At 43.7% G+C, this 22,977-nt stretch overlaps 2 protein-coding genes across 4 annotated transcripts in view; both read right to left on the minus strand.

The window, feature by feature from the left end:
• The window catches only part of PHLPP2 (PH domain and leucine rich repeat protein phosphatase 2), a 31,491-nt gene extending 17,625 nt beyond the window's left edge, over positions 1-13,866 (minus strand). For 2 of the 3 annotated variants that reach the window (XM_066195005.1, XM_066195007.1), the window contains exons 1-6: positions 13,708-13,866; positions 13,271-13,515; positions 6,324-6,457; positions 2,007-2,197; positions 1,451-1,576; positions 205-359 (exon numbers count right to left, since the gene is read on the minus strand). In XM_066195005.1, coding sequence (XP_066051102.1) covers positions 205-359; positions 1,451-1,576; positions 2,007-2,197; positions 6,324-6,457; positions 13,271-13,515; positions 13,708-13,851 — 995 coding nt within the window. In that variant the 5' untranslated portion in view covers positions 13,852-13,866. Of the gene's footprint in view, positions 1-204; positions 360-1,450; positions 1,577-2,006; positions 2,198-6,323; positions 6,458-13,270; positions 13,516-13,707 lie in introns of those variants that run through there. The other variant, XM_066195006.1, reaches the window with a different exon arrangement.
• Positions 13,867-17,469: 3,603 nt separating this feature from the next.
• AP1G1 (adaptor related protein complex 1 subunit gamma 1) overlaps positions 17,470-22,977 on the minus strand; it is a 35,584-nt gene continuing 30,076 nt past the window's right edge. Inside the window, exons 19-23 of the mRNA XM_066194240.1 lie at positions 22,839-22,965; positions 22,289-22,390; positions 21,890-22,050; positions 20,807-20,905; positions 17,470-18,719 (exon numbers count right to left, since the gene is read on the minus strand). Of these exons, the coding sequence (XP_066050337.1) occupies positions 18,618-18,719; positions 20,807-20,905; positions 21,890-22,050; positions 22,289-22,390; positions 22,839-22,965 (591 nt within the window). The 3' untranslated portion in view covers positions 17,470-18,617. The remainder of the gene's footprint in view (positions 18,720-20,806; positions 20,906-21,889; positions 22,051-22,288; positions 22,391-22,838; positions 22,966-22,977) is intronic.

Below are 22,977 nucleotides of genomic sequence, written 5' to 3' on the forward strand. Positions count from 1 at the left end.
CTGTGGAAGATAGCTCATGAATACTATAAATACTTGGAAGTTTACTCCTTCTTGTGCTGCCCAGTTCCACTTCCAACCCCCTCACTTGTTAGAGTTTCCTAAACATCAATTTTTTTACCATTCCCAAGAGGACAAGCAATACTTCACTCCTGTATCCACATATCAAGGACTCCAAATGTAGAAGAAAAATTATTCTTCGCAGACCTGTAAAGAGAGTCAAGACTCCCTGCTCCACTTGTTCTCATAAAATTGTGGCGTAAGTTGAGGTAGGTGATATCTTGACTGTAGAAGAGGTGCTCTGGTACTTCCTCAAGGCTGTAGCACGAAAGGTCAACCGTGCTAAATCGCATAGACACAATCTGAAAAGAAAGTGAAAAAGCTGCAGCTGTGCAACAAATTTTCTCCGGAAGACTAATGGAAGGCCAAAGAATACAAGTAGTAAACAATTTGCAAGAACATGAAAGAACCCCTTGCACCTACCAGGTAGAGTCCATGCAGGAAATGTGAGTCCATGAAGTACAAGCCTGTGCCCTTTGCTACATCTCTGACAAGGGTGCATAGCTGCCAGGACTCATACAAAGCCCTGCTCTGTATGTGCACTGGGCACACTGCCTAAAGGCTAGGCTGTAAGAAAGCCAATGTAATAGAGGAGAACAGATCTTTCAGGAAACTCTGTTGAGATATCATAATCTCCAAGTGCCTTCCAAAGGTGCAAGAAGCAACAGGAAGCAGTTAATTTTCCAGTTCAGTTCTCTGAGGTTTACAGAACCTCTGCCTGGCCTAGACGCTTCTTCTGTACATTTAGCTACTTCCTTCTTTTATTAGCTTGTTGAGGGTATAAAATTTGACACATAACTTGCTATAAAAAGGCTTCATAAATTATGCTTTTGCAACATTTCGTAAAGTCTCTGGAAATCTCAAATGTCCTTTCATTAAGTATGTTTTGTTTTGAGGTCTTTGGTGCTTAATTTGACATTTTATGACCTGCTTTATCCTGTATTTATGTTGTATTTCATAATATCCTTGCTGACCTACGATCTCTTGGTAATTTAAACCTATCAGGGCAGCCCTGTGAAAGTCCAGGCCATACTTCAGGTACATTCAAGTATGGCAATAAACGCAATCTGTAGGTTTCTATGGCTCTAAAGTCAGCCAGTCCCTGTGGCTTGCTCTAGGGACCTGTGATTAAGTTAGTCTTGTAGGCACAGCAGAGGTTAAAACAGCACAGAACCACTGCTCGACATTGTTGCACACATAGAAAAAAAGAGAAGGCGAACAGAAAAATCTCTGTAGTCCAGAGCATGAAGGAAATAAATCTGGAAAGTGTCCTGGGTACTTTCTCCAGCATCCTAACTTCATCTCTGACTGCAGACCAAGCTTGCATGAGAATACCCTTCCTGTGGCATACCCTGCACCCACCATCCAAACCACACTGTCCCCATGGCCTCACCGTGGATGCTTGCCGGTGCCACCGCTGGCACTCTGCCAGCGTTTCAAAGGAAACGTGGTATGTCTGAGCTTGTGCTCCAGCCGATGTGAAAGCAAGGGTGTACTGCCGACGTTTTATCTCTTCCACCTGCAAAGGGAGAATTGACATCGACGGTCTGCCTAAGTGCCAGCAATTACAACTGACCTGAAGTCTAGGGTGAGGTATTACTAACCACCACTAACAGTGCATTTTGCTGAAAATACAGCTGCAAAGTCACTGGAGAAAAACACAGAAGTAAATCCTGCTTAACATCTTTCTGCTGAAATGGATACAAGAAGTAGTAATTTCCAGAGTGCCCATTCACGACATTGGCTACTGCTGTGAAAGCTGAACTAGTGTCTCTTAGTTTTATTAGCATTCAGACTACTACCTAAGCAAACCAAGTAGAAAGGGGTTGGGCACATTAATGCAGTAATCTGTTAAAAAAGCCTACATTAAACTGTTGTGGACAATTCCCATCACTACCATTTCCTCTTCCTTCCCAGTCTACACAGAGCTAACCAAAAAAAAGCCTTACCTTCCCTCCAATGAGAGGCAAGATGTGCATCTTCCCCGCATGGCTGTCCTTCACTGAGGACACAATGAGGCATGTACCACAGAGAGTGACTGACCGCTCTGCCCACTTGTGCAGCTGGGTCTTTCCTTTGCGTACGTTATAGACTCCAGAGAGCAGGATGCGATCCAACTGTTCCACTTGACATGGCTTTTCTGAAGAAAAAGGGAGCAGTAGCATTTACTGTCCATATGTTCTTCATTCTCATCCATGAGTACAAATAACAGATTTAACATGCAAAACCAATTGTTGTAAAGAACAAGCAGAAAAATTGCACTTCAAAGAAAAGTCTCATGCAGAGGACAAGTAACATCCTCAGTCAGTGCAGGAACGGTGGCTGAGCAGCACCATTTGTGCCTCCCAGAACAATGTCAGAATGGTTGCCATGAAGTGTGTTTTTAATCCACAGGTACTTACAGACCTTAGCAAATCCACATGCTTGCCAAATACCCTTTATTCAAATCCAACAGAAAAGCAATTTTAAACTCTTGTTGAGCCAGCTAAAGTCACAGAAACCATTAAATAAGTGGCTTCTACTGGACTTTCAAGGAAGGCCTGGAAAATCAACTACAAAGGAAGTTCCTTCCCTGAAGATGACTGTCCTGGTTTTGCCTGAGATAGAATTTATTTTCCTCCTGGCAGATGGTACAAGGCTGTGTTTTGGCTTCAGTGCGAGAATAATGCTGATAACATTAAAAAAAAATCAAAAAACCTGCTGTTTTGGTTGGTGCTCAGCAGCACTCACGCAAGTCAAGGACTTTACAGTATCCCATTCTCTGCAGCAAGCAGGTGCACAAGAAATTGCAAGGGAGAGTGGTTGGACCAGCAGATCCAAACTAGCAAAGGGGATATTCCACACCACAGAACATCATGCCCAGTATACAAACTGAAGGAACTAGGACGCGAGGGCTGAGCACTGCTAGAGGAAGGGCACCAGTGTGATGAGCAGTGTTTTGTGCTTCACTTGTGTTTTATTCCTCTCTCTTTTGTTATTTCCCTTTTCATCACAATCACTATTATTTTATTTTATTTCAATTATTAAACTGTTTTCAGTCCACAGGTATCACCTTTTTCCCATTCTCCTTCCCATCCCATGGAGGAAGCAGTGTGTGAGTAAGCAGATGAGTGGTGCTTATTGAGTGGCTGGGGTTAAACCACAACAATCCTTTTAGGTGCCAGACCTGGTACAGAAACGGCAGAGACAGATCTGACCAGAGCATGTTAAAACAAATTTGCTATAAGCATTTATTTTATTGGCTTAACAGTGGCTGGTCACAATGTTGATTTGTTTGCTCCATTTTGTTGCACTTGTTCTCAAGGTTGCATTATGTTACACCTCATCTGCTGTAAAGGCTGGGTTAAGGTTATGGTGTTGTATTTTGTAATCTGGTCTGTGTGCTCAGCATGGCCCTTACCTCTGTGCTCTGGTGCCATTTAGTGGAAAATATCAACAATGACACCATTTGCCTTTTCTCCTCAGAGAGCCCACCTTGGGAGTGGACACATCCCACATCCTCCTTTTCTCCTCCAGGTTAATTACAACAGCATTTGGGAATTTTTAATATCCTTGGGATGTTGAAACCAGTGTGGTTTCCTATTGCTAGGCACCATGTATCCAGTTCAGGTCTTGTTTAGGGAGAAGCAACTATTTGTGGCTACTCCAACCCCGTGACAAGCCGCTGCGACTACTCTGGACTGGGGTCAGACTGCTGCCTATTGCTGCCACACTAGACACACTTCAGGTCAACTATTCAGCTTCTGGAGTCGGGGGTACAGAGGATTTGGTGCTCACAATACTCTAACTGAAAGAGATACTGGTAGCATATGAAGGGGTTTGAGCTGCTTCAGAGCTGATTGGCACTGAGGTCCAGCTGCTCCTGGCACCCTACTGGGGTGCTGCACTGGGTGTTCAAACTGATGCTATGTGGAGTCAGCAGGTCACACAGATCAGACAGTAAGCTTGAGTAAGAAAACCATACTCCAAACCTTTATCAGGAGCAAACGGTTAACTACTAACTCAAGCTGTAATATTGTTTCTCAGTTAGACAGCAGGATCTTCAGCTTGCCAAATCTAAAGTGCTGTCTTGATATACGTGTCTGCCTGAATGTAGCTGAAACATTTGTTTATTCACGATAGTTTTGTTTCACAGACATGAAGTTTAACATAAGATGTCCTCTACTGATGAGAAACTGTAAGAATCCACAGAAAAAATTACTTTGATTTCACCAAGCCGAAAGATCAGCTGCACACATGTAAGAAAACATTATTATGGGACTAAAACTGGTATCCTACTACTAACTGCCACAGCAGCACTGTCCTAAGCATTACTATGCAGCAACACCAATCCTCCACTTTGCCCCTGTGCTCCAAAACCATGACACCTATCCTAGAGCGGGGCAAAGGGCAGCCATGGAAACAGTCAGGTGGCTGGAACATCTCTCCTATGGAGACAGGCTGGGACAGTTGGGGTTGTTCAGCCCGGAGAAGAGAAGACCTTCTTGCAGCTTTTCCATATATAAAGGCAGCTGATAAGAAAGGCATAAAGAGACATTTTACGAAGGCCTATAGTGGCAGAACAATGGGCCATGTTTCTAAACTGAAAGAGGGCAAATTTACACCGGACATAAGGAAGAAATGTTTGATGGGGAGGATGGGGAGGCCCTGGCACAGGTTGCCCAGAGAAGCTGTGGCTGCTCTATCTCTGGAAGCGTCCAAGGCCAGGCTGGTGGGCCTTGGAGAAACATGGTCTAGTGGAAGGTGCCCCTGCCCATGACATGAGGGTGGAACTAGATGATCTTTAAGATTCCTTCCAACCCAAACCAGTCTGTGATGCCATGATCCTAAGTAAAGTTTCTCTGGTTAAAATCCATTACTTCCTCATGTTCTCAGCTGCAGGCTTTGCAAACTTACTGTATCATCCTCCATAGCATTCCCTCTAATTTCTCCCCTACCTTTGAGAATCACTTTGTCAGCATTTGCTTGTACTTCCCAAAAACACGTGTCCTGAACACTCTTCAACCCTGATACTTCTTCCTTCATAGCCTTCTTCTAAGCAGACCAGCCACCCATGCTGATTGAAACTACTCAATTACATTTTCTATCTACTTGGTTCCATGAAGTTGAGTAGCAGTTTGTGAATCCTCAGCAGTTCCTGCTTGACATACCCAAGCTTTTGTTTTTCCCTCAGAAGTTCTCCATACCCCTACCCTTGATGCCTCTACTCCTCCCATACGAAGTAACTTCTGACTCCCTCTTCCTTGCCCCATAAATCCAGACTATGCATGTCACACTTCTTTCCATCTGTTACACTTTGTGTTTTACACACACACACACACATATATATATTTGTATACATACAGTGTTTATACACTGTTTTGCCTGTTCTTACACACAGCTCCTGGACAGAAGGGTTTTGTCTCAGACAGCAGGGTGAAGAAGCTGATTTCTTATAAATGCTTTTTTTTTGATACTGAATAACCAAAAGATGGCTAGCAGCTTAGCCTGGCTGCCCAGATCCACAATGCAAGAACAATTTTCCATTAAAAGCATTTTGATTTTCTTTTTCTGAAGTGCAAAAAATATACAGGTGAAATACTTACAAGTAAGGAAATAATTTCCTTATTATTTTCCGTCCCCCTCACTTCTTTTATATTTCCTCTTTACTTCAGTTAATTCCCTTTCTGACTGCTAGCACCATAACCCCACAGGCCTATGCCTGTTATCTGTGGCTCCTTGTGTATACTGTATCCTGCCCAAACCAATTCAACAGCTCAGGCCCCAAAGTCTTGCTTCTGCAATCCAGTGCCCTAGGTTTCTGATGGCAGCCTGTGTTATTGTTAACCAGCTGGCACCTTCACTCTTCAGTATTTAAAGGCTGTGGACGTATTTGACCAGGAGTTTCCTTGCCTACAGCCAAAACTTTTTGTAAATACAATCTTCATGCACATCTAAATGAAACCATCATATGTTTCTGATCCCAGTGGGAGCTCCAAGTCATCAGTTGCAATATTTGAAGCTAAAGACAGCAGAGCAATCTTGTGCCTTCCTGTGGACCTGTCTTTACTCAAGTCATAGACAGGATCAAGAAAACTACAGAAGTGTGATGTTTTTCCTGTTAATCTTGAAAATGTTTTATTTTAAGAAATGCTTACTGGTACTGCAGGTGCTTGATGTAGCCCTCTATAAACCCAACAGGCTGATGACTCAGGCTTTAGCCGAGTTCCAGCTCATAGTTACAGCTGCAGGAACAGTGAAAAGTGTGCACACACACAATTTCTTACCACTGTAAAAGCGAATCATACAGCTGAGATCAGAGTTTGTTGCCTCTTCCTGCATTCTGAGAGGATCATCAAAACCCAACCCAGCCAAGTAGTCATATACAATCTGAAGGGGTTTTTCTGTGGGCTCCAGCCTCCTGTCAAAACATACATGAAAGAAGTTTGAGAATGCAAAAAAGATTAAACAAGTCTCAGTACAGCTAAAGCGTGACACACCGTCTGTTCTGCTCCTCGGAAAAGGTCTGGCAAGCATGGACTCTTGGGTCTCTGCTTCCTGCTTGACAACCAGCGCTTAAGGGCTGCAGCACTTGTGAATTACATTGCAGAAGAGAAACACAGCAAAACAGTAATTGGCATAAGCCTCACAATTCATGGTGAGTATTTCTATTTCATGATTTAAAGAGCACCAGGAGGAATCCATGACAAGACACGAAACTGGAAATACTGCACAAAAAGGCAGATGCCAAGTAATTAAAAAACGCTATGCATAATGCTTCAAAATATAAAAGAACTCTTAAATTTTTCTTCCAAATTCAGCTTGAAGTAAAGTATTTGAAGAATCCTCATGAAGAATTACAAAAAAAAAAAAAAAGAAAGAGAAAAAAAAAGACAAATTTCCTACTCTCTTCAGCTCACATCAGTGGCTAGAGTCTTTTGCTTTGGCAAGTTAACCAGTACATTTAGAAGGACATTTTAGAACTATGGCAGAACACAGGAAGGATTCAGTGGCTAGCTTGAATAAACAGCAATAAGAGAAAGTTCTTGTGAAACATCAGATTTAGTATATTCAGAATGGAAAGTATGTTTTTTGATCCTGTCTTCTCACTTCTTCCAGAGACCCTGAACTATGATTTTCTTCAATAAAAACAACAGTTTCTTGCTAAACTACAAGTTTGATTTTAGGGGAAAAAAATAGTGTAGAACACTAAGCACTGAAAATATTAGGCAGAAGTTAAAATATATTGTTCCAATGGTCTACTCAATATTCACCATTAAAAATCCCCATTTTTAATCAAAAAGTGCCTAGCTTCAGATTATGGTCACTGGATCTCAATTGTCACCTCTTCTTTAGACAGGAGTTTAAAAACCATGTCACTAAACATTTCAAACTTCCTCTTCAAGATAAGGTGCAAGGTGCTTTTAAAATTATTCTTGCAGTAGAGTGAGTCTACTTTGATTCAAAAGGATTTTTACCACCAATTTTTTTTAGTTTATGCCTACTCTGTAAGCACTAACATGATTGTTCCCTGTATTCATGCACTGACTACACAAAACCACACACACACACTGGTTCAACTCAAACACTTTTCTGTTCTTGGATCAAACCTGCTCTTGACTCTTATTCCTTCAATGCACAATGCAGTTCAGTCCTGAACTGCATCTTTTGGCAACTTACAGCCTCCTTCCTCTCCTTTGCAGTATTTAGTACACTTGTCTTTTACATAAATATACCTAGTGATACTGAAAAGCAGTGTTTTCCAGGGAATTCTGCATGCTAAACCATCTAAAGGAATCTGCTGCACTGGCTTCTCAGTAGCCATCACTCCCTCCATCCACACCCCCCTGAGTTCTTACCATTTAGCCAGAGGTTACTGACAGAGCAAACTGAACGATGCAAGTTTATGCTTCTTCATTCAAACAGCTCTTCACCCAAAACAAGATGCTTACACTGAATAACAGTTTCCAGTTTGTAAGATATTAGCCAAATGATTTTCACTGGTTTGTGCATCGCTTTTCTCCCTATGACATCAGAACACAGAACCTCAGGCATCTGGGTAGGAAGGGTCTTTAAAGGTCATCTACTCCAACCATCCCACCATGGACAGGGACATCTTTGACCTGAACAGGCTGCACAGAGCCCGGTCCAACATCTCACTGCAACGAATGACTAATACCTTTGGCAACCAAGCTTGAAATTTTGAAGCATCAAGATTGAGTTTGCTAGCTAGGAACTGTTTTCCTCTAAACTTTGTTGACTAGCATACCTAATTTATACAGCATGTCTTAATAGGGAACATTTCACTGCTCCACGTATCAAATCTTTCCACATCTTCTCACCTCTTCTCAAGAACAAAAACATTTCTGATTGTTTTTAATGATTATGTCAGAGTATTTCCACTATTACTGACAGCTCCACAAATGTCATCAAGTAATTAAGGCAGGACTGAATTCATAGAACACGCACCATTTACAAGTACCCGGTCATCCAAGCTTCCTTTGGAGTCACAAAGACACATCTCAAGAAGTAAAATGACCTCAGGAATTTCAAGCAGATACATTGCAACTCTCACTTCACTCACAGGACCTCAGGATCAGAAAAAGGATTACTCTCAAACTAAGTTTATAGCCTGAAAAGGTAATGTAGTTGATATGCAGCTGACCCAGAAAACCAGTTCTTACTGCTCAATGCTTCCTAAGCCTGTTTAGGGCAAGTCTGCTCCCTGCTTTTGTTTTACACAGAAATACATCTACTTACTAGCCAGAAGCCTGTATACCAAATAACCCCTTTCGTCTCTCTTCAGAAATTGTCTGTTGGAGCTCCTATTCACTAATAAGCTGATGTCAGCTAAGACAGAATTCCTGCACAATGAGCATGAAAAGCTGACTTATTAAATGCTGTTTCTTTGCCTGTTTTGTAAGATGGACACAAGACGAGATTGGTTCAAAAGAGTGAAATGACATCAATTCTTCTTTCTTTGCGCAGATTTCTTAAGTTCAAATGAAGGATCTCAGTCCTTTTCAGCACTGTCTGTCAAGATTTACAAGCTAAGAGCCGAGTACATCTACAAATATGTGGCTGAGGTTTATCTTACTACTTAATATCTTTTGCTGTAGAAACAGATACCAGTTAACACAACACCAAACTTTCAAAAGAGCTTTTTGGGGTCATCTTAGAAATGACAAACCTGTGCATCTGTTTCCTGTAACAGGCAAGCCATCAGAAACTGGAATGAATAAATAATAGATTGCACTGAACAATGCTGACTTCCAATACAGTACACCTGAGGTATTGTATACCCTTCAGCATAGAATCCAAGAATATGAGAGATTTGACTGGATCTCCAACTATGTGGCTCAAGTTTCCCCTGGCTACCCCTATTCTTCTGCTATTAAGCCTTATGCCTGCCAGAAAACAGCCTTTCCAGCATGAGACCCATGGCTCAGGAATGCTAAATGCTTGAGTGTCACTCACAAAAAGAACATGTCAAGTAGTCTGCACCTAGACTTTCCGAGGAAAAAACGGAACAAATCCTCTACTATTTGATTGCTGAATGGATTGAGGCTTTTTTGAGTACACACTGAACTACCTATCTGCACATCAGAATTCAGGAAGAATAGTAATGAAGTAGAGGAATAATTTGCATCATTTGGAAAGCACGTAAGTCACAGTTGTACAGGTTGCTCAGTGCTCTCAGAGGTACAGTGCTGTGGCTTACTCTCCTGGAAAAGCCGGATACTCTATTGTACCATACTTACCCTTCTGGAGATAGTATCTGCTTTTTTTTCTTTTTTATTCTTCTCATATTATACTTCAGCAAGAATTAATGCTGCAGGGTTTCAAAATGCTAATTTGAAAAACCCTTAACCTTCTTTCTTGTCCATATAAATGAAACTGATTTACTCTTTGAAGACACCAAAAACAACACCTTTGGGTTTTTTTCTTTTCTATGAAAGCCATGTACAAAAGAACATTGGTGGCAATATCTATTCAAGCCCAGTCCTCTACAAAGGTACCTCTAGTGCCATAGCACCATTCCTATCTGAAAACCAATCATATGAGTAGCCCATTCTGTTGCACCAACTAGGTTTGCTGGTCAGCAGCTGCAGGACAAAAGCCTTCCCAAAAAGTCTTCTGATTTCTGGAAGCTGTCTGTAAAACATCACAAGCTGTTCAAACCTCACTACCTGGCAAGAGAGTTTTGAGTTTACAGAAAGATCTACACCCAAAAAGTCCCATGGAGGCAATGACTTGCCACTCTGCAGAGGAAGTGGAGCTCAAGGTTAGGTATTTCACAAAGACATGGTGGAAAAGGTGCTTGACTGCCTTCAGGCACTTTGCTGTGTGCTGGACCTGTGACCGAGGAAAACTGGGGCAGAGCCAGGTATGTGACTAACTACGCTCACAGGGTCTGTAAATAAAACCATGAGCAAACCAGCCCACTGCCTATGGACCATGCTCACACTGAGAAAGGGAGCAGCTCCCTGAGTGCTCTTGGAGACATTCTGGAGACGTGGAGGAATGGATTACTGGTCCAAGTTCTCATCAAGAGCCATGTGACTCACTAGCAAAACCTTGGACAAGTGAGCAAAAGGAAAACCAAAACCTGTATATGGAACAGCAGTTTCCACATGGAATTTCTTCACTAACTTGGTCAAGTCCAACAGATTCCAGAAGTAACAGTTAAAGTGCAGTAGAAAAATACACTTTCCTTTCAAGAGAAAGCAATGTGGCGTGAAATCCAAACTGGCATGAGATCACATTAGAACTGCACAAGCTCATCCTGTACCCAACACAACGAGCTCTGAATGCTGGCACATGCGAGAACACGCGGTTGTCACAGCAGCTGCGATCTGGCACAAACAGCTCATGACACCCTCAGCAGTATCACACATCAGGGACTGAATACTTCCTAGGCTCATAGCAGCTCTCCTGGGCACAGGTGCAAAGGCTTAAGGAAACAGAAAAGCCAACAAGAAGGAGCAACAGTTTCAATTTCACTCCTGTTGCAATTGTAGCTCTCCAAAAGTAAGGGTCAAGTTTTCAAATCTTTGAAGCTTATATTTTTGTTAGGAGCAGTATCCAGACCAAAGAAGGTATCTGTGCAATTCTTGTTTAACCCTTCCCTCTGCAGGAAGATATAATTCCTGGATATGAAGGGATACAAGCATAAAGAAAGATTCTGGCTAGAAGAAAGCTAAAGATCCTTGAAGTGCATCGTGGAGAAGAAGTTGTTCTTACAAAAACTGACTCGAATTCACAGAATTGAAAAGGAAACGGAATATTTAGACTGAATACATAAAAGAGCTTCTGCTCTTCTTCCATACAGCTTTCAGTCTTCCAAGTCAGGTGCCAAACCAATGTCTGCCGTGCTTTGGAAAGAAAGTCACCTGCTGATATTACAAGGGTGAAGATTCAGAAGCTGTCTGGGAGACATACGTACTTACAGTGGGATGTGATCAGATATTTAACAAAGTAATTTGTATTGTGAACACGTTATTAAAGTAACTTGTAAAGTTTGTTGGAGGAAGTAATTGTCTCAACAGGGCATGAGGATGATCCTGAGCATTCTGTCACCTTCCCATGGATATTCAAGTAGATGCCATCCAGGCCTCCTTCCTGCTGCTAACACAGGTGTTACTGAAGCAATACTGCTAACTCCCATTTTCCCACCAAGAACAACTCCAGCGGGAAGGAATTCAAGGATCTCTTCTGTGACAAACACACTGAGAATTACAAAGAGCAGACACATCATAACCAAGAACTCTTCACAAAACTTATGACAAATCTTGACCAAGTCCTAGACATATCAACAGGCAAAAAGAGTAGGAAGTAATGATTTACAGCTCAGTACTTGCTTCCAAAGGACTGGCAGCAGATCAAATTTTCTAATCCAGTGCAAAATTTGCCACAAATCAAAGACAGACACAGCTAGCTAGCATGAGAAAAGAGAGATCAAAAAGAATTCAAATGCAAAAGCCAAATAAAGTCGAAAAGCTAGATAAAGTCAAAATGTATCTCTCTGAACACATCTACAAGCTTTACCCAAGCTTTTTCACGATCTGCACGAATGGATCTGCTCTTCCTTAAAAATACTGGAAAGTCTGCTCACTATTAGGGTCCAAAACATGCCAACTTCCTTACAAATTTTTCAAGCAACAGACAGAGGTTTTCAGCTGCCTCAGTGGTTATGTTCAAGTGTCCATCTGTTCTCATATGGCATTTCTAACTAATCCATCCCTAACTCTTATAACCCTGACCAGGGCAAGGCAAACGGTTCTAAACAACCTTTTCCAACAGTCAGTTTTAAACAGGTCCTGTTCTTTCTGCATCTCCCACCACTAGCATTCCCACCCCATTACAGAGCAAAAACACACCACGGGTTTAAAATCTGGACACATGCGACCTGTAACCTTCGTTTCACTATCAAAACTCCAGCTACTAGCTCTGTTCAAAATGCATTGTATCTACAGCTTAGCCTTTAACTAAGGAGACCACAGCAATTATTTGCCCCAGAGAACGGGAGTGGCAATTTTATAACTGAATCTTAAGTCCAGAAGAATCAGTACGAAGTTTAAATCCTAACAAACTGAATGGGAGCTCCTAAACCTAGAGGAGTCCATAACACACTCACAGCACAAAGTTCATGCACATTAAACCCTGAGCCATCTATTTTCAGCCTAAATTGACTTCAGGGATAAAACATAGCATCTGATGCTTAAGCCTTCTTTATACAACCCTTACTACAATTTCTGTCTGTCTTTAATTATTTAGCTGACAACTCTTCTCAGAAAAAAAAAAAAAATTACTAACATGGAAATATTACATGACATAATTGCAATACCACCTTACTTATTTTGTTGACTCAAAATAACCGTTTACAGCCTCTTAAATAGAGCAGGTTGTCCAGATGCTAAAATCCCCACAACACAAAACATAACAAAGGGATATATGAACAGGTGCCTCTACCCAGAAAATGATGACATATTTCTGGCTGGAGCAACCGTCAAACCCTCCCTGTTAAAACACATAACCACAAGGTGTGTAACCTCTATTTCACCACTATCTAATTTTAATGAAGCGCATGACTCAAGGCTGTACCTCACTGCCAGCTACTGCCTCAGCCTGTTCCCTACCTGCCGTGCCAACAGGCATAGGCACACGGTGAACAGAGCCTCGCAAACCTACCCAAAACATTTCTCAGTCAGGTTCATCTTTTCTCGGCCCTCACCTGACCAAGTCTCCATGGAGCTGCAAGAAGAGGTTTTTCCTCCCTTCTCCGTCACAGATCTCCGAGGCTTGCGTGTCCACTGTGCAGAGGACCAGGCGCAAGTCCGAAGGAGCCGCAGTTGCAGAGTCTCTTCCATAAACGTACACGCAGCCTCGTCCGACGTCCCCTTTCAGCCAGGCCCTCTCACGGGAACCAACCCGACTCCTGCTCTGGCAGCTCCTGCTCCCGGTGCGCTTCGCGTTCCTCTGCAAGGCAGCCCAGACCACAGCGTCAGCACCGCCTCCGGCCGCGGCCGCACTCCGAGCCGGGCCCGCACCGGCCCGCTCCGCAGCAGCCACCGGAATGCAAAAGACCAAGGTCGCGGCGGGCAAGTGCCCCCGGCGTCCCGCAGCCCCACCGAGCCGCCCGGACGGCGGAGGCCTCGGACCCCTCCTCACCTTCAGCACCCGAATGCCGCCGCGGGGTCCGGCCCGGCCCCCCCGTGCGCCGCCCGGCGCCGCCGCCTCGTCCTCCTCAGGCTCCTGCGCCTCCCTGGGCGCCAGCCCCCGCCCCGGCCCCGGCCCCGGCCCGGCCTCCCCCATCGCCGGCCGGACCGCCGCCCCGGGCCTCCACGGCCCCGCCCCGGAAGCGCACGGGCCGTCCGGCCCAGGCCCCGCCCCGGGCGGCGGCGGCACCGGCAGTCGCCGCTGCCCCCGCCGGAGCCGCTCCGGGCCGGGCGCTGCGAGATCCGTCTGTGCGTCCGCGTCCTTCCGCCAGCGAGAGGTGCCGAGGGCGAGCCGCTCGCCAGCCCGGCGGGGCGAAGGCAAAGCTCACGTGGACGCTGCAAACACACCTGTCACCGCTCGCCCTTCACAGAGCTCCAGGGTCTGTCACCGTCAGCTCCCCGCAGCTGGAGGAGCCCAACATCACCATTCTCCTGCTGCCCTACAGGCCCATCACGTAAGCTCTGCCAGCCTTAACTAGCGGCTGCTACTAATAATGTCATTAACTACTAGTGACGTAATCATCTACCAACGACATCATCATGACAGTTTGCAAGAATCTGAGTATGTTTTAGGGCAGCCACTGCTTCTGCCCCAACAGGATCCAGGACATTAAAAAAAGCCACCCCCCCTTCCCCACAGTGAAATTACATGTTTGGAAAGACATGAAAGGTCATCTAGTTGAAATGTAACTGTGACTAGAAAACACAAAGCAGGCACATGTGGGGACAGAGACACGATGACAATCCTTGTCCAAGAGGCACGTGGAGAATTAAAGGGGTCTTTAACGATCTCCCAGAGCAGGCTCCAAACACATTTCTTGTGTTCAGATCCCACCACACCTTTCCAGCGCCTGGACAAGCATTGCTGCTCGTAACTAACATGCTCTCTCTCAGGGTAGTATTCCACAGGAACTGCTCAAGTGTTTTGCAATTGTCCACTCATCTTGGACAAAATTTCCTGTAAATATGCCCCTATTATTTTGCATCATTTAACATTGCCATGGCCAAACATTAAGAATCAAAACATTCCATCCCACTGTATTTGCAAAAAGCAACAAGGCACAGTTTTAAATCATTGAATATTGACTCATTTTATTAGTCACTTCATAATTTGTTTCAACCAAAAGACAATACACACAGCAGAAGTCTAATGCATCCCATGTAAATGTTTACATCTGTTAAGCTCCTCAGTCACCTATGACTCAGCATTTACTTACATTTTTCACATCTCAAAAATAGGTCTCCAGAATTTTGAGTGCCAACAGGTGCTCTGCCTCAAATGGCATGTTTTTCACTTTAAATTTGGTGGGTTTGTTGGGGGTTTGTATTCTAGTAGTTTCTTGTTTGCCTTTTTTCTTTTTCTCTACACTGTCAAACAGGTGGGATGGGGCTCTGTAAAATTTAAATTACAACATCACAAAAGGAAAAGGAATATACAGGAATAGAGTGAAAGTTAAAAGGGAAGCAGTCCAGCAGCTCCTTCCCTCACAGCCTCCAAGTAGAAAATGAACGCACGAAAGTGCACCAGCGTCACTGCTGCCACGGCTCACAGCTAGTACCAGCCTTAGGGAAGGCACTGGTACCTTTCCCAGCTGCTTCAGTATCTTCTGAGTTATAGATCCAAGGTACTGTAAAGACAGTTCCCTCACTGCTATTGCTTCAATAAGTTGTTCAAGGCCATATTTTCTGCCATCAAGACCTGGACAAAGTCGACTTTTAGGACCTTTCCATGTCTCCTCCCCCTTCAGGCCCATTATGGCCACTATCGTTTCTGTCATTTTTTGACTCAAAATACATTCACTTGGAAAAACAGACATCCAGTGTCTCCCAGTTCCAAAGCCTCCCACGCAGATCCTAGTAAGACAGCCATGAAGTCCGTATCTTGCTGCCTTTTAGATCACCCTTACACTGAAACAAGGAAAACATTGACCAGACCTGTAAGAACTGTTGCATTCAAACAGCGGGAAGAGGACTCAGTGTATACTTGGAGTGCCTCAGATGTGCAAGTACTCTCCAGAGGAAAACCACAGCAGCAGCAGCACAGAGCTTGAAATGCACATGGGGGTCAAGGAGCAAGCAGCATTATCTGATACTGCAGATAGGGGAAGGTGTGAAGCCTGGCCTTCCTTCTTGTGTAATGTCAGCATCCATCCCTTACTGAGGAGGAGAGAGCACCAAGCACAACTGGAATGTTTGGCTGACACAAAAGAGTACTTCACAGCCAAGGGATGGCTTTCTGCAAAACATATTTTCAGTACACGCATCACCTCCTCCAGCTCAACTCAAATACATGACAAAATGCCCATTTCCCCACAGACACAGCGCAAGGGTGGCTGAAGGAGCCAAGAACACAGTAAGAATTCACCCTGTAAGCTTACCAGAGACGGACAGCAAACCCCAGCTGCTCTAGGGGACAGAAAACAAGCATGACAAGAGGGACAACATACACTGTTCCCAACTCTGCTGCAACAGACTGGCCAGGCGAGAGACCATTTTCTTCTTCCTTCCCATCTAATTTCCTGTACCAGTGCTCTTTCCCAGCATAACCAAAGGGAGAGCGAGGCATGCTGGCTTTCAGTACGAGTGACCATGTACAACTCTGTGAAGAGAACGGGAGAGCTTGTGAGGAGTTCAGGAACCAAGGCGAAGACTTCCCATTAGCTTTTTATCTGGGATGCCCTCAGAGCTCACTGGGGTATGGATTTAACGTGCTCAGTCTTCAACGTTGAGTTTGAGCTAGCGGGGCAATGAATAGCCACAAATGCAGTGAAAACAACTAAGCTAAATGCTCAGCACCAGAAATGGACCCTGATTCAGCCATTTCCTGAAAAACTGCCTGGTTTGTGATGCTTCCAGCTAAGCACAGGATATATCTCACCACTGATAGCAAGGCATTACCCTACCACAACCCAAAGTTAATTTTAAGGAAATCATACGTTGTTCTTCTAGATTTTACAACCCTACACTGATGCCAGTTCCAGGAGAAAAAAGCTCTTTGCAATCCAAAGGCCCAAACCAGTTCAACTGGTAAGGCAGCAAAAATACCCTTCAACAGAAGATGTAAATTTACTCCACTATACATGGACCAGCAGTTAAATCAGTGACAGTCCTACATTATATTGCTGAATGCAGTTAAGACCGGACCAGACTGAATGACCCTTAGTGGCCTCCTGTTCCCAATTCAAGGGCAGAACAGGTTTTCAGCTTTCCCTATGTACACTGTGGATCACTCTTGCAATATTTTTGGCAAGTTCAGGAGTCCAGTGTTAGCACTTCTGTGGACACAAGCTATGTCTAAGCTTGCCCTCAGAGCACTCAATGATCTGGGAAGCCCTAGAACAGAACTGAAGCAGAAGTGCCCTTCAGCTTACCAGCACACTCACAAATGAAGGTCTAAGATAGATCCTAAGATGTATCCTAAAGAGCACTGAATATCTGAAGTTTGTCACACTGTGCTTTTGTCTGTCTTACACATCACCTCCAAGAGACCAGAACTGTACCACCTCCCAGGAGTTCCTGCAGGGACATCCCTGAACACAGCTTTCTGTGAGCTCAGAGGGGCACCAACCAGACTTTGCACCATTGGATCCAAATACTCAAATGACTAGCTTCTGTTCAAAACACAGTTTAGTTATGTGCAGTCTGAACCTCAACTGGCATATTCTTCTGAAAGGGGAGCAAGGATCAGCTGAGTAAAAAAATGGGAAAAGCTCTCTTTAAACTGCATGGTCTTTATTTCAGTGCCAATATTACAGATACAACACAAATATCCCAGTCAGAAGTAACTCAAATGGAACCCAGGGGGTCTACAACAGGCTCTGGAAATAAAATTGGGGAGAAGTTCTGGAATAACCAGGAAGAGCAACTTTGCAGCATAGTCTCTGATGAGTCTCCCACCAGGAGCAAAGCCCTTGCCCAAAAACTGATCTACAAAACTGAATGTGTCTTTTCTACCCATAAACCACAACTAACAGGTTGAAAGACTTTGAAACCGTATGTGGCAGAAAACCGGCTGCTCCTTTTATCTCTGCATCTCTCATAACTCACTTCACTTTCTGGGGAAGCTACAGAAGACTCTGAATCTGCATGGCTGTGGCTACTGATGGAAGGAAAGAAAATTCAGGTGTAAGGGCTTCATTTCCAAGTACAGCACCAAAGCAATTTTCTCAACTCTTACCAGCACCACTTCTCCTGCACTGCGTCCCAGGTTAGCAGATGAACTCCAAAGGCCTCACTTGCTCTTGGTATGCAGCACTTAACTAAGAAGTGGGTGTATACAATAATGCACTGTGTAGGTCATAAGAAGCCTCCAGCCCCTTAAGGCCCAGGGGATACAAGAAGAAAGAGGCAGGGCAGCCTGACATTACCCAAGACCCCATCTGAGTCCCAGATGAAAATGCCTGAAAGAATCCAGCTAGAAATGAATGACAACACGCCTTACCCACCCCAGGGAAAAAAAAAAAGACAGCAGAAAGAAGGAGCAACTGCTCACTTGCTGCAGAGAGAAGAAAGTTTCCCTGCTAGAAATTCCAGACTTCTCTTCCAACCAGGCTGTGTTCCTTTTTGGGGGGGAAGAAGGGTGGGGAAGGGGAGAAGGGAATGTTGCTTCTGGCTGTGAATGCATGTGTGAGGGAGTGCACAGTAGCCTCCACAAGCCGCCAGCCTCATCAGCAGAGGAGAGGAGATTAGTCTTAACAGATATGCTTCAAAGTCAGCAATCACTTCAGGAAAATTCCTCCTCATCAGCAGGTCTCATTTGTTCCCCATGCCCATGGTGCAGTTTGGGGGATTGCCAAGGATCACAACCTTCTTCCCAGAGTTCTTTTGATTGGGTGGGATGAGAATAAGAATGGTGCCAGAGCCTCATTGCCAAGACTGAGGGGGGAAGTTGTTGACTTCTGCTAGATCCTGCATTGCTGAGCCCTTGTGATTATATGTCAACTTGATCCGCATACGTAGTTGTTGCTACAAGAGAAAAGGGGGAATAAAACAAACAAACAAAACAAATTCAGGTCTTCATTAAAGGTAAGAGACTCCCACCTCATCCAGTTCCCCTCCCCACCCCATAAATATTCAACACAGCCTTTTCCTGACTGCAAAAGCTTGCTGGGAGTATATGCAGGGTGAGCGATGACACAGCAGATAAATGCTCAAACTGGCAGGACATCGATTGGTCACTGTAGTTCTCAGATCAGGTACAAGCTCCTACAAAAGTTACAGCACAGCTTCTACCTACATCTGTGTCTGCAGTGGCCTTGCTCTTGCAAGCACTGATGTCCTTAAATACAAAATTAACCACCTTCAAATTCCAGTTAACAACAGAAGACAGCAGGTAGCAGATTTGTACTCTGCTGCACTGCACTTGGGCTTGCAGGGAGAGATGGGCTGTCCATTCAATGCAGCAGTCTAGAAACTTCAAGTACTGCACAGCTCAGCAGCATTGTGAAGGAAATAGCCTACGAAAGACTGGAAACAGAATCTCCAAGAACATTCCCTTCTGCTGTAACAAAATGAATGAATAGCTCAGAAGATGCTTCACACTGTCATTTGGCTGTCACCCAGATACTAGGTGGTCCTTAAAAACAGCTAGAGTACAGCATGCTCCAGTCACATTCCCTATTCTCCTCTCTCTCAAAAAATCCAAAAACGAAAAGCTAAAAGCTGACCATTTCTGTCTCTTTTCTTCATACCTACGGACAAATACACAAAAGGGATAGCAGAGGGAAGAAGGGAAGACAATGGAAGAAATGACTGCTTCAACCAGGTTCAGGATAAAGAAGTCATGCTGTATCACTAATAGATCAACATCATCACTGTCACTTTTTGGTTTATTTGGTGTTTTGGAAAACTAGCCATTAGTTTCAACCCAGCATGATGGCTCTATTTTGCACCTCTGTACTCTGAAGTGTTCCTACGAGTTGTGGCATTCCTACAAGAAAGCGTGCCACTACCCTGGGTGTGTTTCACCCTGTGGGTGCCATTCTGGCACATTACAGGAAAACACCTAAATCCTCCAAAGTTCAGGAAATATCTTTCAAGGTGATCATTGAAAGGTGCTCTACAGCACCACAGACAAACTGGTATCAAATGTATGTAAGACACAGAATAATCAGTCTTGTGGCTTAACATAGGCAGAAGTGAGCAGACTACATGGAAATAAAGGGAGATTCATGAAAACCACAAAAACTATGCACTAGAAGACTACCATTCAGTGAAACTTGGGCTGAAATTTGTGAATTTTTTTCTCACTTGGCCATCAATCTAGCAGAAACACTTTACATCTAGAGCAGTATGTAAGTTCTAACCTATGAAAAGTTTCAGATGTTTTAAGTTTCTATAGTCATTTAAGATCACAAGGCTGTCTCAAAGGAAGAAATGTGATCTCAATTTTATTTTTCTTTCTAATGCCATGTGAGCACTTGCAAACCCTCTTAAGGAGGAAATGTGGGCCACATCCCTCCCTCAAGTCTACTGTGTCCCAGTCTTGAAGCCTGTCTCTGAAGGCTGCAAAACATATGGAATTACAACTACATCACACTTAAAGATTCTTTCCATCAACTATTAAAAACTACACTCATCACACTAAAAAAAAATGAGACCACTTGACAGACAATTTTAAGAATATGGATCAAACTACTTTTTTGTGTAAAAATATTTCAACAACACTGCTGCAGATAGCAAGAACAAATGTTGAATACCTTTATGTGTCAAGATGCTTGCCTTCCAAATATCACTTTTACCACCCATAGAAACACTAGGTTAAGCTCCTCTGGCCATTTGAAAACTTTAAAACCACTGCAAGACGTGAATGAATTCAAGGCAGCAAAGCTGTTACACTGTTTTAGCAGTGTAACCAAATAGAAGACCAAACCTGTGTCCAGAATCTGTGTCCTGTGTTTTTCGTAACTTTTCCCTAACTCTAACCAAAGTGACTGCCATGAAAAATCTACCATTCACTACTCCCTACCTCTCATCAGAGATGCATCCCTGACTACCACTAAATGAATGATTACAAGACAGTATCTTCAACAGTTCTTCTTGGAATCACTCACCTTCTGTGGATTCAGGACTTTAATGACCTGTGTGATGGTCCCAGAGTTAAATGCAGGGATGACACTGCTGCTGGGAGACAGAAGCTGCAGCTGGAATGTCTGAAAATAGGGCAAAAAGAAAACAATTTGATGCGTAATCAAGTAAGAAGTGACTTGCTTGAACTGAAAGAAAGCAAGGAAAATTAAAAGTTTGGTTTCTGGCCCTAAATAATCAGTTCTTGGATTCCCTACCTTGCTGCTCCCTAAGAACAACACATTCACTGGCCCACCTGCTTTCATGCAAGTAGGAGCCAGGTAACAAATAACAGGAGATGAGGGCTTACTGTAGTGTACCAAGATGAGCAGCAATGCTTTCTCTTCCATGTGTTGCACTCAGAGGAACTGTCAGCACACCTGTAACTTCAGAAGGCCTGTTCTTTCTCAGATTCCTTCCTATATGGTAGTGTAAAACCTACCTGAATCCAAGTTAGAGGAATACTAGTTCCTAGAAGTGAATGTACTTTCCCACATTTAGAGAGCATTACAGTCACGTGTCTGCTCTGCTATAAACTAGGCAATATCTCTCTCACATTTTGTGCTGCAGCTGAGTGCAAGGGGAAACAATTCGCTTCTTTAAATGAGGACTGCCGTTAATCACCATATTGTGACTCATTTAAATTTTTATAAGCAACTAATAGCTTCAAAAGGTAATTTCTTTCATGTATTCATAGCTCCAAAGACCACAGCATATTTCTTGGAAATTAAAAATAAAGGGTACGATTAGTGTCTCCAAAATACTGGTTTTGACCCAAATGCTTTTTTTTTTTTGCCTGAGGTTTAGCTCTTTTTCTAGAAAGTGGTGATTTCAAAACACTATTTTGTCCAAGCAGAAGTGGTCCAATTTGACTGGAATCTATGTTCTATTGCATTTACAACATGTACTTTCAGACTGGAAAGAGATGACTTAACTGGGCACTAAGAGAAACCTGGAACAGTCCTCAGCCTTGTTTACCTTGCAAGTTTCTATCTACAGGAAAGCACCAATCAGGAAGTATTTGCAACTGGCCCTCAGCTTCTCACTGTAGTTGCACTAAGTGGCTCTACCTTTGGTACTGCAGCTTGGAAAACAAAATCTGTCATATCCAGTTCTGTGCTGTTGGAGGCCTGTATCGTGATTACAGTGACACTAGGGTTGGTGTTCGACCTCTCAAAGGTGAAGTCTATCTTCAGCCCATTCTTGTTGTATGCAGTAATGGAGGGGATTCCTGTAGGAAACAAAAGAGCAGCAGACCTACAGAATCTTGGAGATCATTCTCAACATCACAGTATGCATTTACTTTACCCCAGACTCTTCTGAAAATTAAACACACCCCTTTGTGCTCCAGTATCTATGCCACATTTTCAAATTGCGTCTTTTTTTTTTTTTTTTCCCACAGTATTCCTTGTTTTCTCTTCTAGTTTGGTGTTGGGGCACTTTAGGCAAAGGATTTACATGCCCCTAACCTGCAGCAATATCATTGAAGAGAGGCGGAGATGTAAGTCCATCAAGCAGGAACGGAGGCTGTGCTATCTGGGGTGCAGGGGCAGATACTGGAGACGGAGAACCTACAAGAAATGTTGAAGGATTAATACTTTGCTGTCAGGAAATGAAGAGCAATTACTCCTTTGCTGAAGACTGACTGCTGCATATTGTATTTCTTTACATGAAGCTCTATAAATCACCTGTGTTGTCATACTCCCCTTTTTTGCTTTCAAGAACTGGCTCCTCTTGCACTAGTAAGCATTCAAAGGGAATTAATTCCTCGCATCTCAGTCCTCTCCAGAAAGGCTCACAGCATTCCCAGACTCAGGTGTGAAAAATGCTCAAGTCTCACCAGTTAATCATGCAGAATCAACCTGTGACTTCATTCCCTGACTCCCACCTGTATGCTAATATGGATCTTGGTAAGAGTAAGTGTAAAAATTAGGACTTAAAAGACAATGAAGAAGTAGCCCACCCTCATCCCATCCCAGGGATGAGAATGTAGATTTCTAAGAAATGCAGCCTGCTCACCTGTTAGGTTGAGGTCTCCCAGGAGGTCAAGCAGCTCCCCACCAGCAGTGGCTGGCTTGCTTGCAGGTGCAGTGGGAATTACAGGTGTTATATCACTTCCCCCCAACAAGTCCAATAAATCATTTGCCTAGTGAGAGAG

The sequence above is a fragment of the Chamaea fasciata genome, unplaced genomic scaffold (genome assembly GCF_029207755.1).
Source record: "Chamaea fasciata isolate MVZ Bird 193981 ecotype frontalis unplaced genomic scaffold, bChaFas1.0.hap1 SCAF_12, whole genome shotgun sequence".
In the NCBI taxonomy this organism is placed as follows: domain Eukaryota; kingdom Metazoa; phylum Chordata; class Aves; order Passeriformes; family Sylviidae; genus Chamaea; species Chamaea fasciata.